The following is a 17,010-nucleotide window of genomic DNA, read 5'->3' on the forward strand; positions in this document are numbered from 1 at the left end:
GGCTTGGGCTTGGTGCACATAATTGGATTGTGGTTTTGTGCTGCCCGTGTAGCGTGTTTTACATACCAAACCAAAAATCTGGGATGGGAGTAGCTTGCAAAGCTCCTCTTCAGTTGCAGACTGAACCTGGTAGGGCACAGATCCTTCTGCCATTGACCTGCCTGCAGATCAGGATGTTGGCTGTTTTCATACTTCCAAATGTGTCACAGAAAATGCCAGAGATGTTCTTGGTTTGAAATGACAGGTGTTTGTTGTATCCAGGCAGCTCTTCAGAAATAAATATGATATTTAGGTTATTGGCTCAGTGGGGTTGTCCAGGACCTGTGTGATGGAATCTAAAGTGGAGAAACTGCTGCCTTTGCTTTGGAGCAAAGCTCTGAGATTGCAGGCAGTGTGTTTCTAAGTTATGGTCTCTTCTGACTGATCAGAAAAAGTTTTAAGAAACAATGGTGAAAAAAGTGTCCACTTTTATTGGTGGGGGTTGTAAAGTCCCTGCGAATTTGAATTGTGAGTTGGAGTAGGGTGAGGCTGTGTGGTGCCTCCTAAGCTCCTGGGGTTGGCAGTAATGTTTTAAGGAAGCAAATGCTGTTCAGCCTTTCCTGGTCTGTAGCTTCCTGAATGTCACTTCCCTTTTTGGATCTGCTGACGGGCTGTAACTGCGGGTGGCACCGCCCTCTTGTGGGTTTTCCCAGCTCCTGGCATGTCTGTGTAAAAGCTTTGTTAAGGATAGGGCAGGTGGGACAGGGCAAGTCCAAGGGGCTTGGCAAGCACAGGATTTAGGAATTCCTAACAGGAAGACAATTAGCAACTTCTTAACAAGTACCTGTTTTAGAAAACAACACAAAAGGTAAAAGAAAATATAAAGCTTTTAATACAAGTAGCAATAATATAACTTCATAATGAAGTTCATTTTCAGATGCAGGGATTAATATGGAAACTTCTTAATGGCAACAGTTGAATTTTTTTCCATGACTTTAAGCTCTTCTGAAGTCACTTCTCTGGTTCTTCAGTGTTAGGCTGCTGAACGAACGCGGATGGGAAGATGCCAGTCTTCCCGTTGCACTGGCCTTCTAACCAGTCTTCATTCACTGGAAGAGAAAATTGACACGGTTTTTGTCACCCCAGGGATGCAGAGGAACATAATCACCTCCATGTGCTCCAGACAGGCCTGAGATGACCATTGTAAGGTGCTTCTGCTGATAAGCCTTTGAGCCATGCTAGAGCCTGGTAGAGAGGGGAATGTGGAGGGAAGGGGATGAGAAGGAGCTAGGAAGAGAGCAAAGCTACAAGGTAAGAAGGAATGCCAAATGGAGGTGGGAAATCAGATCAAAACATGGACCAAGGGCCTTGGAAACTGCCTCGAGTGGAAACAAGGTGAGTGTGGAGAGCAAGGATCTGATAACTTGGGCTGTCCTCTTCAAAATATAACTAAATTGTATTTCCACCTGTTTTACAAGTTCACATAAAAACACCAAAACAAACCCCCAAAGCCTCTGCTACCCTTGGTTTGAGTAAAACCTGAGAGCTCTGAAAATCTTGCTGTGGGGGAACCAAATGAGATGAGAACTACCTTTCAATGGGAAATATTTAGCTCAGCAGTGAAGGAGAGAGTAGGATTTTGGGACTGGGGGAGTCATCAGTGCTGTATGGTGCAAATACTAACCTGTAAAATCATAGAGGGGGGACTGTTATTACTTGTGTACTGCTGCCAAAGCCTGCCACAATTACTGACAGAGCTACAGCTAGCAAGGTATCACAATTTTTTTGCCTTCAAAACTTATTCCTGATGTCTTGATTTCACTCAGAGGCCCCATTAAGGAGGGAAACATGCCCTGTGTATATAATTCTTCAGCTGATAGGGGCTTACCAGCAGTTTTTGCTGAAGCAGTGGCTTTGTCCCCTCTGCTGTGTGTTCTGCACAGGCTTGAAAGGATCCAGCTCAAACATACGTACTAGATCTTGCTGAGATTGTCTCTGTTTAAGCCTCAATTCTCATAGAAGCACTAAAGACTAATATTTAACGGGATTCAGGCTAATGGAAGATTGTACCCTTAAAAAGAAAAGCAGACAGGAAAAGGTGCCATGCGAGAGGAATGGGAGCAAGAGCTGCAGCCAAAATGAGGCATCTCCTTGGAAAAATCCACTGTGAACAGTAAGCTTAAAAACAGAGCTCAGGTGGAACTCCTGTCTTAAATGCTTGGGGAAGGGGGTGGCAGAAACAGGACTGTGATGAAAATGTGTTGGAAGTGTGCGTGACACAGGTGCGTGGATGGGAAGCTCCACTAGAGCTGGGGGTGCTCTGCTGCTGCCACACTGGTCTTGCTCTCAGCAGAGGTGACAGGTCCCTCCCCTGCCCTGTCACAGGAGGAGCACGATTACCTTTGGATAAAACCAGGATCACATCTCCTGCCTGAAACTCCAGGTCTTCAGGTTGGGTGGCTTCATAGTTGTACTGTGCTACAACTTGGGTTGGTCCCATCTCCTCCGGCGTTGCCTCCTGTGGAGACTCCTCTGGTTTGCTGTCTGGTAAAAACCCCTCTCCCTAGGGCAGGGAACAAGCTGGTAAGGACACACACCCTTTGGTTTCTCCTTTTTCTTTGTACTAGAACAAGAGAGACAAGCTTTGCTTCTCCTCCTCACCCCCTCTTTGCTCCTCTGCCTTTCAGGAGGGCGCTGGCTTGCTCTGGAAGCCACAAGCCTGCACTCGTGGCAAGGAAAGCAAAGGCAGGAGGGGGAAGAAAAGGTGGCTGCCACCTGTAGGTGTCACTGACCTCCGTGAGGTCGCACCAGACTGTGAGGCAGTTGCCCTTGCTCTGGCTCCAAGCTGCATCCAGGTTCTTTGCAGTCAGAGTCACCAGCTCTTTGCTCTCCGCAGGCTTGTACCTGGTGTGCAGGGATGTGGGTGAGGGTGGGAGCCCTGGGAACACAGCTCTGGCTCCCTGTGACGGGCAGGGCCTCACCTCAGCTCCGTGTGCTTGGGCTGCAGCTCCAGCTTCTTGCAAACCAGGTCCAGGAGCTCGGTGTAGGAGAGGCCTGGCTCTGCCCTCAGGGCAACCGTGTACTTGTAATGCACCTTGAGGACGAAGGGGCTGGAGGTGGGTGGTTCGGCCTCCTGCGGGCAATAAAGGAGTTGTCACCTTGTGTGGCTTGGCAAGGGGAGGGAGAGGGACTGGGATGTTGAAACTGTGGTTGCCATGGTTGGTCAGATTGTGCCACCCAAGCTATGACTGGACGTTGGCTGTTTGGCAGCTCCTGGAGAGAGCCCAGTAACAGATGAGACACTTGGCACCGAATTGTGGCTTTGGGGTGACCAAATTCAAGCTCTGTCTGTCCACCCTCCAACCTCCTCATTCTTTTTTTTGAGTTGGGAATGTTTTGTTTTCCCATCTCTCTCCCCAGCACGACCTTCTGATGCGCTGACCCTGCCCAGGAGTGTGTGCATTCCAGCCAAACTCCTATTTCTCCCTTCTCAAGTGCCTCAGGTCAACTAAGATGTTGCAACTGCACCAGGTTAACTGAGAGTCCCAAAAAGCAGCTCTAGTTGTCTGGTAAATGCAAGTTTGTGGTACCAACAGGACCTTGGGGTCTGCATTCACAGGATGTTACCTTTGCTGTGTCTCTTGGCTGCATCACAGTATCAGGAATGTGGTCTGTGGAGGAGGAAAGAGGTGGCTCAGCAGGTGGAATGGGATAAGTGTTGCTGCTCTGTGCCTAAATACGTGGCCAGATCTGCAGCAACACCAACCAACCCTGGGGCCAGCAGTGGTCCCTTGAAGGGATCTGCATCTGCCACAGTGGGCTTCATCTGTAAGATCTAGATAAAACCACTGAGCAGAGGTTTGGGCTCTGTGCCTTCCCTCTTGCAGGGATGGGAGCTTTAGGGGTGGGATGTCTTTCCTGGGTGGATTTTTAAAAGATAAACGCGAGCTGCTGGTTTTAGTGTCTTTTCTCTTAAAATTTCCCTAGATCCACTGTGAAAACTGAAGGCAGTCCCTGTCCTTCACTGGGGCTGTAAAGCTAAGTTTAGACCTCCAGGCAGGGTGCTTTCATGCAGGTTTGTTGAAGCCTCTTCACGAGGATCTGGTCTACATTTTGGCAGTGCTGTGACATGACTCTTCCTTACGGGAAGAGACAGCTATGCTGTTGAATGTGGTCCCACTAATTCATCTGAGATGGCTTTTGATGGCCTAAAGGTGGTCTTTGGGGTTGTTGGATCTATGAGCTTTTTGTTCTTAGCTTTATGAGCCACAGCCACCTTCTGTGTCAACTTTACCCCTGGACAGCCTATGAGGCTGCTCTGCTTGGGACACAAGCCCTGTCCTGTCGATAGTCATCCTTTGATCCACCTTTTTCCATGACCAACTGGCTCAGGCCTACCTCAAAACATGGGGCTGGCAATTGGTTCTTCACATATTCCTGGGTTTTTTGGCAGGTTGGCCAGACTGAACTGCACCAGGTTAACACCTGGGTGGTACAGTCTCTGCACAGTGGTATTTTCTACTCCAAAAGGGTTTTTCCTGCAGCAGTGTGGAGCTCACAGCTCAGCCACAGACCTGTGACACTGTGTGATTTTTCAAGAGAGGGCAATTCGCAGTGCATCCTCTCAGCTCTTGGCTCTGAACAGCCATTTCAGACTGCAGCAGTGACATTCAGCTTCCCAGCATGCTGAACCAACTGTGCTGGGGGCAATGTGGTGACCCTGGTGCCGCCATCTCTGCCCCAGGCCTGGAATGTGGGACAGCTGGGTCATATTGCCCAGGAATCCCCTTCCCAGGGCAACCAGAGCTCCTTCAAGCCCAGCCCTGCTCAGGGCAGCAAGAAAACCATCGTGGGTGCCCTGCTTGAAGGAGATGCCTGTAAGGAACCTTCTATTCCAGCTGCTTTCTTGCCCCATTCTTACCCCCAGGCCCTTCTTCTCATTAGTCACTGTGCTAATTAAGAGCACAGAGGGACTTGCTTTTCTCAGATATTCACGGGCACTATTTTACTCCATCCTCAGCACTGCAGTTGCTGTCTTTGCCTCCTGCTCTAACGTGTCCTAATCCTTGACTGCAAATGGGGCTGGGCGCAAGATGGAGATGAGCCTTAGCCTTGGTCTCAAAGGGTCAGGACATGGCACAGAGGAAACCACCTCAAACCTGCTGCTGAGGTCCTCCATCCCTTCAGCTCCCCCCCTCTGACCTGGCACCGGCCGCCGTGGCTTCTCTGGCACTGTGGAGGTGGGTGACTCAGGCATCTCGTCCTCCACAAAGGTTTCTTCCTGTGCCAGTGGAAAGAAGGTAGTGCTGTCAATCCCACTCCTCCTGGGGTGCTGCTGCCTTGTGCAGCCCCCTCTCCAACCAGCTGTTTTCCCAAAGTCTGTTTGGGGTCTTGAACTGTGGTGGGGTGACTTCGCTACCCTTTAACTCTCCAGCATTGCCAACTGCTACCCAGGGTGCCACCAACACGATTTTGCAGATCTCTGAGCTCAAGTTAAGGTGACCATGAGCCAGAAGAACCAAACCCACCATCGTGAGGGGGAGAGAATCGCAGATATGGATCCTACTGGGAGGTGGGTGGTGGGTGAATGTGTGGGGATCTGCCCTTCCAGGACAGCGTCTCCTCCTGGGCCTCCTCACCTGGATATACAGCTTGTTCTGGAGCTCCACAGGCTCGAGGAAGTTGCAGGGGACGATCCCTTTCTGCAGGGGAAGGAGAAATGAATGAGTGGTGACTGCCGAGCAACTCACCGCTGGAGGACACAACCAATCGTATCCTCACCCTCCCCTGCATCCAGGAGAGTTCCTGGGGCTTGAATTTTAGTTTCTGCCGGTTGGATGGGTTTCACTGAGCCCTGTGGCCTAAGCCAGGGAAGGCATAAGGGACCTAAATCAGAAACCCATTTAGTTGCTCTGGGCAAGGCTTTGCCTCTGCAGAACCTCACCACATCCACCCCACTGCCTGCCCTGCTGCCAGCACACCCCTGGTACCTTTCCATTGAACATCACTGTAGCCCAGTTGTCCTTCTCTTTCTTCAGGACAAAGACAATGTTTCCTGGCAGGACCTGCAGCTCCTCAGCAGTCTCAGGGATGAACTCGTACATGACACGGTGTGGCTGCCCTTGGAGGGCCCTGGGTGTGGGAGCAGTGGACGGGTCAGGAATGCTGGCAATGCTGTTATTTTCCTCTGTAGGGATAATCCAGACTTCTGCCTCCTTGTTTCTACCATCCATTCCTCATCCCCCTTGAATTTCAGGTGCCAGCTGGATGCTCAGCCATGATGGTGCAGGATGGGGTTGTGCCTGGCTGCGTGGGTTAAACAGCATCGACCATCCTTCATCCAACTTACCTGAGGATTTCTGGGGTTTTGGGCCTGGGTGGAGGACCAGAGGTCTGCCAACAGGAAGAAGAAAAGGAAAATCAGCAGTAATCTGGCAGATTTTGATTGCTTTGCAGGAATATTCTGCAGCCTTCTACCATGCCATCACCCCAACACCTTCCTCCCTGTGCTGGTGCCTTAAGTGCTGTGAGGAATATCACTGGCTTTGTTCCTTCTAAGGAGTTGTTTTCAAATTCTCCCACCTGCAGTTGGTTTTCAGAGGCACAATCCTCTTTCCAACTCATGATTGTAGTTTCAGCTCACAGAGGGTTGAGATGTCAACCCCTGACTGCATTGAGAAGGGCGCCGTTTATCTTGCACAACGGTGCAGCAGTGGCTGTGCTTCCCCATGTTCTCTCAAAAAGCTCCTGTAAAAATTCTCAGACACCTTTAGAGATGGGAAGATGCTGCTACACCATCTGGAGAATGGCACGGGAAATGAGAAGGGCTTTGGGAACAGGGAGGAGGATGGAAAGGGAGAGCAGAACTGCCCACTCAAGCTTAGGCAGAGGATCCCTAATGAATCCTTCGTGGAGGCTCAGAGACTGCTCCCTGCTGAAAGCTGTCATCCCACAGCGATGGTGGGGGCAGAGGATGTGCCACCAGGCCACCACTTCCCCATTCAGGGAACCAGTTAACCTCAGCCATGGAGGTGGGTGAGCTTCCTGATGATGGAGGCAGCAGCTGATCTGTGGAGGCAGCGCCTGCCTCCTCCCTGTGGCAGTGGCAGAGAGTTCATGGTGGTTGCTGATGGTGCTGTTTGCTCCCCACCACAGGCCAGAGCCCTTGGAGGCTGCGGGGTGACATCCACCCCCACATCCTCCTGGACTGTTCACTGATTCATAGCCTTACCTGTGGCTGAAGGGGAGCAAATCCTGAGAAATCGTCCTTGTCCACCACAGATGCCACCACCTAGAGCCAAAGACAGACAAATAGCGACTTGGTGCTTGTAGACCTCTGATGTCCACCCCCTTCCTTTGTTGTCGGCCAAGCCAAGCTCTTCAGGATGCTTCAGCCTCGAGAGGGACTGTGATTTTAGGCTAAGCATCTTGGACTACAGGCTGAGTGCTTCTGGCAGCAAAGCTCCACTCAGTGAGGTAAGTTCTCCACTCAGCCTCGCTGACACTGTGCTTTGAGACCTGAGCCCAAGGGTGATATCCCAGTGACTGGGTTTTGCACACTCACAGGAGAAAAGCTTGCTTGCTTATCTGAGATGAAAAGCCCATCTCAAACAGAGCAGGGGAAGAACTGGAGGTTGTTTGTGGGTGTCAGATGCAAAATAGCTTCTTTCCCCCACCCCTGAAAATATCGTGGCTTGAGCCAAAGTTCCAGTGGGTTCTTTCCAGCTCATTGTTGGCTGTCCCTCGTGTCTCACTAAGGAGACAGAATGGAAGTAGGCCATGCTCTGCAGGAACATGCTTTTAGCTCCTCTGTTCTTGCAGAGTCCCTGTTCCCCATGTGTGCCATCCCTCTCTCCATGCCTGGGGGGATCCCAGAGGCACGGACCAGCTCCATATTTCTGGCTGCCCACCAGGCAGCAGATGGCAGCTCAGAGGGGTGGTGAGAGAGCAGACAGCAGCTCTCCTCAGCCTACAGGCTTGGTCTAGATAAATATATTTCTTTCTTACCATTGCCTTCCCCAGATAGTCCTTCTTCTCCAGCTGAGCCACTTGCTTTTCATTTGGCCTGAACAGCTTCCCCACAGGAATGGCTACCAGCTCACAGAGCTTCTGCTTCTGTAGCACAAGGGAGACATGGAGCCTTTGGCAGTGAGAGCAGGGACTGCTGAATGTCCCCTTTTGCCTCTGGGGTTTGGGTCTCGCTCCATAAAGTCAAACCACTCTGTGACAGCCTGACCCCAGCCCTGACATGGTCCACTGAACCCAATCTTCCTATGTCTGCCTTCCCAGTGACCCAAAGCTTTTCCCATGGACTCGTGTCTCACTGTGATGCCCATTCCCACTGTGCTTTTCTCCTGCTAAAAGGTGACTGGGATTTTCCTGCCTGAGGGGCTGCTGGGAGAGAACACAGCTGTAAGACCTGCTCCTCCCTACCAGGATGGCTTCCATTGCCCTGTCAATCTTGTTGTGCTGGGGCTCACTCTTCAAGCTCATGGCCAGAGTCAGGTGCTCCTCAGCCTTCCCCCAGTTCTCCACCGTGGCGAACACCAGCGCGATGTTGCAGAGAATCTGCCGGAGGGATGGGGGCAAGGAAACGAGCTATGGGAGCAGCCAGACCAGGAGGGCAGCACAGGAGAGGACAAGCAGGGCGGTGGCATTGCACCAGCTTGCTTGTTTTTTGCAAAGCACAAAGAAAGCCTGGCTGTCTTCTTAGATTTCTTGTGCTGGAGAACAGACTTTTGGGATCAAAACTCACCTCACAAGCAAAGAGCCTGTAGCGCAGCCCCAGGATCTTGTAGTCAATGAGCTGGTTGCCTCGCAGCTGGGCCAGCGCCTCTTTGAAATCTTCAATGGCCTTTTCATTGCTGTGGAGGAGAGGACAAGGGTGTCACCAGGTTGTGGTGGCAACCTGCCTGCCTCCAAGCCTATGCCTAAACTTGTGGGAGTTCAGTTGGCTCTCTCCTTTCAGACACCCCAGGGAAGGAAGGAGAGATGATCCAAGGCTGGTGTTAATCCCAGGACTGCAGTGCTGAAGAACAGGAGCCTGTTTGACCTCAAGGGGTTCCAGTTTGGCCCTTGAGGTACCAATCTGCCTCAGGCCATCCTGAGCTGAAGGCAACTGTCTCCACAAGCAGCAAAAGTTAAATTTTAAACCCTTCCACTCACTTCTGCCTCCGGTAAAACACGGTCCCCCGCTGGAAATAAGCCACTGCCAGGTGCTTGTCACAGCCAATGCTCCGGGTGAATGCCTGCACGGGAGTAGGAGTGGGGCAAAAAGGGGGTAAAAGGGGACACCTTTAGAAAACTGGGGGCATAGAGCAGTTGTACCTGCCCTGCTTTAGCTGAGTGGCCTAGGCTGGCCTCTGTGGGTTGTCTCCCTGCAGTGCTGGGCATTGGGTGGGGGAGCCCGTGTCAGGCTCCTGGGTTTTTTTGAGCAGCGAGCTGCCGCTGCTGCCTCTCCTCTGATTCACGGGGAAAACAGGTTCAGCAGGAACAGCCCAGGGCTGTCTCCCTTCCTCACAGATTTAGAAGTCTCCAAATCCTTCCCTTAGGCCATGACCCTCAATTCCTCCCTTCCCCACAGCGTCCATGTGTCTGGCAGGTCCAACAAGTGAGAAGGATTAGCAGCGCTTTGGGCTGTACTTTACCTCCTCCGCCTCCGCCAGCCTCCCCAGGACAAGGTGGATGCAGCCGATGTTAAAGCAGATTTTGGCAGGGGGGTTCTGGACGGCTGTGAAGGCCTCCAGGGCAGCACTCCACTCCTTCCTGTCTGCTGCACACACCCCTTCTTGCCACAGCCGGATCGTCTCCACCAGGGACATGGCGTGATGGGAGCAGGGTGTGGGACCCCTGGCTGTATCGTGGGTCTCGTCCCTCTCCTCGTTCTTCCTCGTGACGCTGCTCAGCTTCTCTGTCTCCCTTCTGCCTGTACTTCTGCCTTCCCCCTGCCCGTGTCGCAAACCTGGCAGGAAGTGGCTTCACTGCATCACAGCCCCGGGATGGGGAAGTGGGGCAGAGGCTGCCCCTGATCCAGTGGACTTTTCGTGAGGTGCACCCCTGGTCCTCATCTCCCCGGATTTGGCTTCTCTGGCTTTTCCATGAAAAGCCATAGATTTTGTCAGCGAGGTGGTTCATCAGGTCAGATTTTGGATTGCAAAGCCGCAGGGCAGTTCTCAGCTGAGCCCCTGGAGCCCTCTGCAGCGCGGTCCTTCATGGAGGGCGTTGCTAAATGGTTCCCCCAGGCAACTGCTGGCAGGCTGCCTGCCCAGCTGGAAAGGTGAAGCACACCTAAGGCACCACCTGGGAAAACTTTGGTCCTCTCCCCCCCACACACACCGCGTTGCCTCAGTGTGGAATTCTACTAGCGGGGGGACACGGAGCTGCCCACGGATGGGGTTTCTTGTGTCAGGGCCGTGCTGTGCTGTGTCCTGACAGCAGTGGGAACTCCTGGTCAGCCCAACATAACTTCTGTCCAGGTATTTTATGGCCAATGGAGCATAACCTGGCTCTGGAGTGCTGCTGGGAGCACAGGGACACACAGAGCATGTGGCCGGCAGGGATGGCAGGACTCTGACCTGCTGCTGACTCAGAGGTTTGGAGCTGAGTGCTCCACACGTGGCTTGTATTTCTGGAAGTACTTTGCTGCTGCCACATCTACTCGCAATGAGGTGTGATGTGTATTTTGTAAGAGCTTAAAATATGTTGGCAAGACTCTGCCCTTGTGCCTTTACCCAAACTTCCTCAGCAAATTACAGAACTCCAGCAGTGGGAGGGAGGCTGAGGAGGAGACTTCTGAGTCCTGCTTTGGGAGAAACCTGAGGCCCTGAGCAAGGAGTTGGGTTTTAGTCCAAAGTAGGACTGAGCACAGCCCTGAGCCTGGGGCTCTCTCATTCTCCAGTTGTATGTGCACCCTCAGCATCCCACTGTACCCAACTGGCTCCTATGGGCTTCCCACAGGAGCATGGAGGAGGCTCTGTGACCTCCGGAAAAGCAGAGGGAAATGCAAACACTTCATGATGCAGGAGAGGTGTGGGAATAGCAACATGGTGAGTGTGCAAACACCCCTCTGAGGTGCCTTATCTCACTCCTGTGAGGAATGGAAGACTGCATGGAGCAGGAAAGGGTTCACCTTCTTGCAGGGATAATTTTCTGCTCTTTTAATTGACTGAACTGGTGCACTGCTGGGTCAGGTTTACCCCAAAACAGGTACAAGGGGAGATGGAGAAGGATGTGAGATCACCCCTGTGACAATGTTGGCTTTTTTTTTCCTTGTATTTCAGAGAAAGATGGAAGCACACGGAATGCTCACCCTTCTTTTTGGGTATTTGTCATGGTTTGAGAGCCGTGATAAACACAGCCCTTCTAGCAAGTCTCTTGTTCCCCTTTCTCTGACCAAGCTGAGTTAGTAGGCAAACCAGTTTCTTCTATGATAACATCCCAGAGGAAATGAATATCGGAGATGGTGACATCTCCTGTGGAAGATTCTTGGAAACCAGCAGATGCAGATCACCAAGAGACAGGTCAGAAATACATAGAAATGCCCAAAATCCAGCTGGGGTGCAGTGCTTGTGTTTGAATTTGTACAATTTGCACAAGGTTATCATCATCTCTGGAGAGGAGATTCAAAAATAGACTGATCTGGGCACTGAAAAAACATTTTGCATGAGGGAAGACCTTTTTACAAGGAGTTTTATTGGGCTGGAGGAGGCAGAGCATGTCCAGCTCCTTCCCAGGAAGGCTCATCAGGGCTCTCTGTGCAGGACTCGAAGTTTTATGGCTCTTTTCCCAAAGGGTGACAGGGAGTGACACGGGAGGCCATGGGAACTCTGGCCAAGAGTGATGACCAGAGCCCAGGGCCTGGTGTGGGCTGCAGCTCCATGGTGGGAGGGAGGAAGGACAGCAGTGTCTCCTGGCTGTGACGAAGGCAGGATGTGACTGATGAGGTGCCCTTGCCACACGCTCCAGCCCAAGCTGAAGGCAGCAGAGCTCTGCAAACCCTGTCCCCCTTCCGGCAGGTCTGACCTACACCAAGTTTTCCACTGAAGGCTTCCTTCTCCTAATAGGAATCTCACCCCCTGTTGTGGTGATCCACCAATATGAGCCAGGCAGGATTTGGAGGACAGAGGTACAGGTTTGCTTTTTCCCTTCCTGTCACTCATTACCAGCAGAGGTGCCTCCCTGCAAGTCCTGCACTATCCCCACGTCAGCATGTGTTTTAGCACATCCCTGAGCACAAATACAGATGTACACATTTTGGAAATATTCCTAAATCCATCACAGCCTCACCTGAGGGGATCTGGAGAACCTTAAGATCACTCTTTTTGTTCCCTTCATTTATCCAATGCTATCTAGAGCATCAATGACCTGCTTTGGCACCAATTGCTTTGGAAAATATTTTTAACTTCTCTGAGATTGCAGGTTTTAATTTTTTAAATAAGGATTGATTGGTGTCTTAACCAAATTTGGACAAGTGGAAGGAAGCAGAGAAGCCAACCACAGACCCTGGGAGAGCTGTAAAGATGGAGCCATGGCTGCATGGGCTCAGGGGAGGCTCCTGTACGTGTGTATGGGTGAAACCTGGACTTTCTGTGGCCTCTGCAGCAAGGCTGGGGTTTCCACTTGGTGTGCTCAGTGCTCTTGTGGTGGTACATAGGAAAAGCATCCTAGGAAGACAACTAGACAATCTGTGTTGTCCACCCTGGAGGAGGAGCCTGCTGAAACTTGAAGGTATGTCAGACATGGGAATAAATATTCAGTGAAGATTTATTGTCTGGTCTTTATTATTATTACAAAAAAAAAAAAGCAGATATCAAAAACCAGCAAGGATTTCAGAAGGTCCCCAACAGTTTTAAAGAAATGAACTGCAGTAAAATAGTGAAAGTAAAATATGTATTTTTCAGTCCTGGCCCTAAACCTTCTACGGTGATCTGTGGCCTGGGATGCCCTGGATTTTCCTAACTCTTTTTAAAATACTCCCCTTTATTTGGGAACCCAATTGGCCCACTAACTAACATAATGAGGCACAGTGCAACAGGAATGTGAGCTGTTTGGTATCCTTACAGACTCTACACATCCAGAAGCAAAGTATGGGAACTCTGCAAGGATGGTGTGGATACCAGGATGTGTCTCTGCCTACCCCAAGCAGCCACTTAGTTGTGCTTGACAAAATCAAATCACTTTCCAGTTGCTGAAAGGTGATTTGTTGTGTAAAAGCTGCTTTTTCTTCTTCTCATCAGGATCTTTGCTCCCCAAAATAAAGAGTTCACTGGGCTGAGCTCCAGTGTAAATGGACCATCAACCTTTTAAGTTCCATCATCCAAACTGCAACTTCATCCCATTGTGACCTTCCCACTGCAGACCCAGCGTTGGACTGGTCACAAGAAACAGGGAAACTCAGCTCTCTGGAATGATATTTGGGCTTGGGAAGGAGCTTTTACTTTCTGTCCTATTCACGGGTGTAGGTTCAGAGGTTGACCAAAGGCAATGTGGTCCAGTTACCTGTGTTAATAATAGCTGCCCCACTTCTCAAATACAGATTTTAGCTCAAAACACTGCTTGGCTAGAGAAAAGAATTAAGACATTGCCCTGAGTCCCTCAGCATTTGCTCAGAGAGTCAGGTCCAAATCTGCCACAATTACACACAAATGCACATCACCCTAAACACCAAGTTGTTCACGTCACTGTACGAGTCACTGAAATGTTGGCCAGTATCAAATATTCCTGTTAGAAGTAAAATTGCACCTTCATAATTTTCCAGAACTTAACCACAAAAGAGATCACGACACGCATTACTTGTCAGGTATGAAAGAAGCAGAGAGAAGGCAAGCTGGGAGACAAGGGCTGCCCCCGGGGCAGCTGTGGCAGTGGGTTGGTCGGGCTTTGCACCAGCAGTTCCCACTCGCTGCTGGATCTAAACCGTCTTCCTGGCAGTCAGAACACGGACAATGGACCCAACTCCTCCAGCAGCCAGGGCCTGGGAGGGGAAACACAACAATTAACACCAGGTCAGGGGAGCTACAGGCTACCGGGACCTGAAGGAGCCAACGAGAAAGAGGGAGAGGGACTTTCTAAAAGAGCATGAAGTGACAGGACAAGGGGCAATGGCTTCACACTGACAGAAAGCGTTTTAGATTATTAGTAAGAAATCCTTCCCTGTGGGGGTGGGGAGGCCCTGGCACAGGTTGCCCAGAGCTGTGGCTGCCCCTGGATCCCTGGAAGTGTCCCAGGCCAGGTTGGACGGGGCTTGGAGCAACCTGGGTTAGTGGAAGGTGTCCCTGCCCATGGCAGGGGGTGGAATGGGATGGGCTTTAAGGCCACTTCCAACCCAAACCAGTCTGGGATTCTATGAAATGACTCAGATCCCAACTATATTTCAAATGAGCATCTCCCTGCCCTCCACAAAACACCAGCACCCAGGGTGCCAGGGCAGGATAATCACACTCACTTTAAACACAGCTATTTAACTTAGAGTAAGCTTTGATTTCTCTGCATAACCAAGCTGCAAATTATGCTTCCATATGCTTGAACCACCAAATCCAACCATTTTGTTTGCCTCAGTGTAAGGAAAAACCAAATTTTAACTGTAGAATCTTTACCCAAGGAACCAGGAGAAGGCATAGGATGTAACTCAGCTGTGAGGTCATGGGACCATACCCTCCTCACAGCCTGAAATACGGCTCTGGAGTTTCACCAGACAGAAGGGGGCTCTTACCAGGCCCAGGTCCTGCCACCAGGGATAACCCAGCAGGAGCACACCCCACCCACGCACCTTCTCGTGCCACTGGAGCAGCACAGCACTGCTGTTGTCAGAGGGGCTCTCAAAGCCCTTGTAGATGTACTTCATGAGCAGGTCCACACTGTTCTTGTCCAGTGACTGCACCGCCTTCTCGATATCGTTGGCTTTGAAGGAGATGAGGACCTTCAGCACAATGCTCTCAGCACGATCCTGTCAACAGGCAGGCACAGACACATCCATTCTCGTGTAAGATGCATCCAAATACTGCTCCTCTCTCAAAAAAGTGAATGAGAATGTTTTCCTCTTTAACAGTTCTGAACAGGACAGTGTGTGATGCTAACATGTAACAGACAAGGATAAACAGTGTAAAGAGTTTGCCCTGCTCTAGTTTTTCGGTCTCTCTGCTCATGTTTGCAATTCTTGGCCATAGTAATAAATAATGCAGTTATTTTAGACAATTATAACTAAATATTTTAATTAAATAATACTTAATGTTCATATCAAAGCTCAAGGTCTAGCAAGCTCCAAAAGAATTATGACAATTAAGTGCTTGTCTGACCTCTCTTTCCACGCCTCTGTACTCTTTAATGTGACACAACTATTATATTCCATGGAAATGCCATGGCCAGCCTGGAAGAGGTGACTGCTGGAAGCCACGTGTTTTCCAAACAGTCAGCTTCCACTGTTTTCCAAACAGTGTCTCAGGCACACTGGCTGCAGACTGGCATCATTAATATTGTGCATTAATAAGCATTTGCAAGTTGATCTGCATGTCATTTCGTGGAGGCCCAGGAATGTGTGTGGCATGCTCATGGTGGCACTTAGCCATGTAATCAGCAAACAACAGCTCTTCTTCTCTTCCTGTTCATCCATCATTAACTGAGGATAAAAAAAAGGTCTTGGGTTTATTGGACTTTAGACAAACTTCAAGCAGCTTCCCCCTACATAAACTGTGGACGTCAGTGTTCTTGCCCAATTTAATATCCCATAACCACTTGGCTTAGCAAGACTTCTCACAGGAAGAACTGCAAGTAAAAATACAGAAGTTCTAAAGATCAACTAAAAATGAAAGCAGACATTAATATTCATTCACTCTGCCCTCTTCAATTCCACTACTGAGTGTGTTCTTAAATCCAGCAATACAGGGCTAATGGAAACAAGTTATTAATATCAGGGCCATCTGTTACAGCTGGTTCTCAGAGCCCCGTGCAATCCCTCAGGAATAGGCTGGGGCTAAAGGGAAAAAACTCTGCCACATGAGCAGCACGGAGGTGTGCCTGTGGACAGGGAGAACTGACTGCAGGCACTCACTACCTGGGCAGTGCCACATCTTATCAGCCCGTTCCTCCCACCACCCAGTCATGAGCCATTCAGGGGTTATTCTGGGGACACTCAGAAATGCACACACCCACTCCCTGTCACAGGGGGAGGGCTGGCCTTTTCTGAGGTTTTAACAGCTTCACTCTGATTGGATGTGATAAGCACCAATTCTTCCTTTTTTGTAGGCTCACTGCTAATGGTTTCATTTGTCAGAGGTGACAACTGCAACTCTGGTTCCCAGATCACTCAGCACCAACTACATCCGTGTGCTGCCATGTCCGGGTCACACACAGGCATCCGGTGACACCTGGGCACACAAAACACAACCAACACAGGTAGGAGAACACACCACACCTCATCCAGCACCAAGTTAAAGTTACCGTGACAGACGACACTTGAGCTACAGTACTTCCAACAGCATTAAAACACTAATGGTCATGGATGTTTTGATATCAGGGAATACCCTAGAACCTGCTTCCTCAAAGTACACCTGGCAGGACAGGGGCAACAGAGACAGGAAAGGATTTTTAGGGAGTAACCCATGAGTGAGTTAGTTACTATTTCACCTTCACTGCCTGGTTCTTTGTGTTGATGGGAGGGTTCTTCAGAGCCGCCTGCAGGGCAGCCATCATGTTCCCTGTGCCAGATGGTTAAGGACCAGACACCAAATGCACGGAAATCAAGTACCAAGTACTAGGACAGCCATACTCTGCATGACTGAAAACACTCCAGCCTCAGTGGATGCAATGATTCCCTCACCAGCTAGCACAGATTACAGCCTAAGGCAGCAATTTTCAGGCCACTTAAGACAGGAGGAGCACCAACACGCAGCTGTACAGCTCCAGGACTGGAGAATAGCTCCTAGGCCCTTCAGTGAATGAGGATCCAAGTAAAAGAAATCATTCTCCATCGCTTCTGCAATTTGCAGCCCTGGAGAACAGGCCTCAGCCGGGCACACCCACCTCCAGCAGCCGCCG

General features: G+C 50.4%; 2 protein-coding genes and 1 long non-coding RNA gene across 3 annotated transcripts; 1 reads left to right on the forward strand and 2 right to left on the reverse strand.

The window, feature by feature from the left end:
* Positions 1-848: 848 nt before the first annotated feature.
* Positions 849-9,930, reverse strand: NCF2 (neutrophil cytosolic factor 2). The gene is made up of 15 exons (XM_027665306.1): positions 9,627-9,930; positions 9,145-9,227; positions 8,735-8,843; positions 8,413-8,547; positions 7,987-8,094; positions 7,211-7,270; positions 6,329-6,372; positions 5,970-6,111; positions 5,619-5,681; positions 5,182-5,260; positions 3,607-3,650; positions 2,961-3,112; positions 2,772-2,883; positions 2,380-2,542; positions 849-1,088 (listed from the first exon to the last, which is right to left on the reverse strand). The coding sequence occupies exons 1-15, from the start codon at positions 9,798-9,800 to the stop codon at positions 991-993; spliced, it is 1,566 nt and encodes a 521-aa protein (XP_027521107.1). The 5' UTR covers positions 9,801-9,930; the 3' UTR covers positions 849-990.
* LOC113957655 lies at positions 2,800-3,591 on the forward strand. Its single transcript, XR_003531248.1, has 3 exons — positions 2,800-2,886; positions 2,987-3,095; positions 3,400-3,591. It is a non-coding gene; the product is annotated as an uncharacterized LOC113957655 (long non-coding RNA).
* Positions 9,931-12,723: 2,793 nt separating the features above from the next.
* Positions 12,724-16,793, reverse strand: ARPC5 (actin related protein 2/3 complex subunit 5). Its single transcript, XM_027665319.1, has 3 exons — positions 16,600-16,793; positions 14,747-14,923; positions 12,724-13,951 (listed from the first exon to the last, which is right to left on the reverse strand). The coding sequence occupies exons 1-3, from the start codon at positions 16,663-16,665 to the stop codon at positions 13,889-13,891; spliced, it is 306 nt and encodes a 101-aa protein (XP_027521120.1). The 5' UTR covers positions 16,666-16,793; the 3' UTR covers positions 12,724-13,888.
* Between the last annotated feature and the right edge of the window lie 217 nt (positions 16,794-17,010).

Source organism: Corapipo altera, unplaced genomic scaffold, assembly GCF_003945725.1.
Source record: "Corapipo altera isolate COAL_440 unplaced genomic scaffold, ASM394572v1 316, whole genome shotgun sequence".
Lineage (NCBI taxonomy): Eukaryota > Metazoa > Chordata > Aves > Passeriformes > Pipridae > Corapipo > Corapipo altera.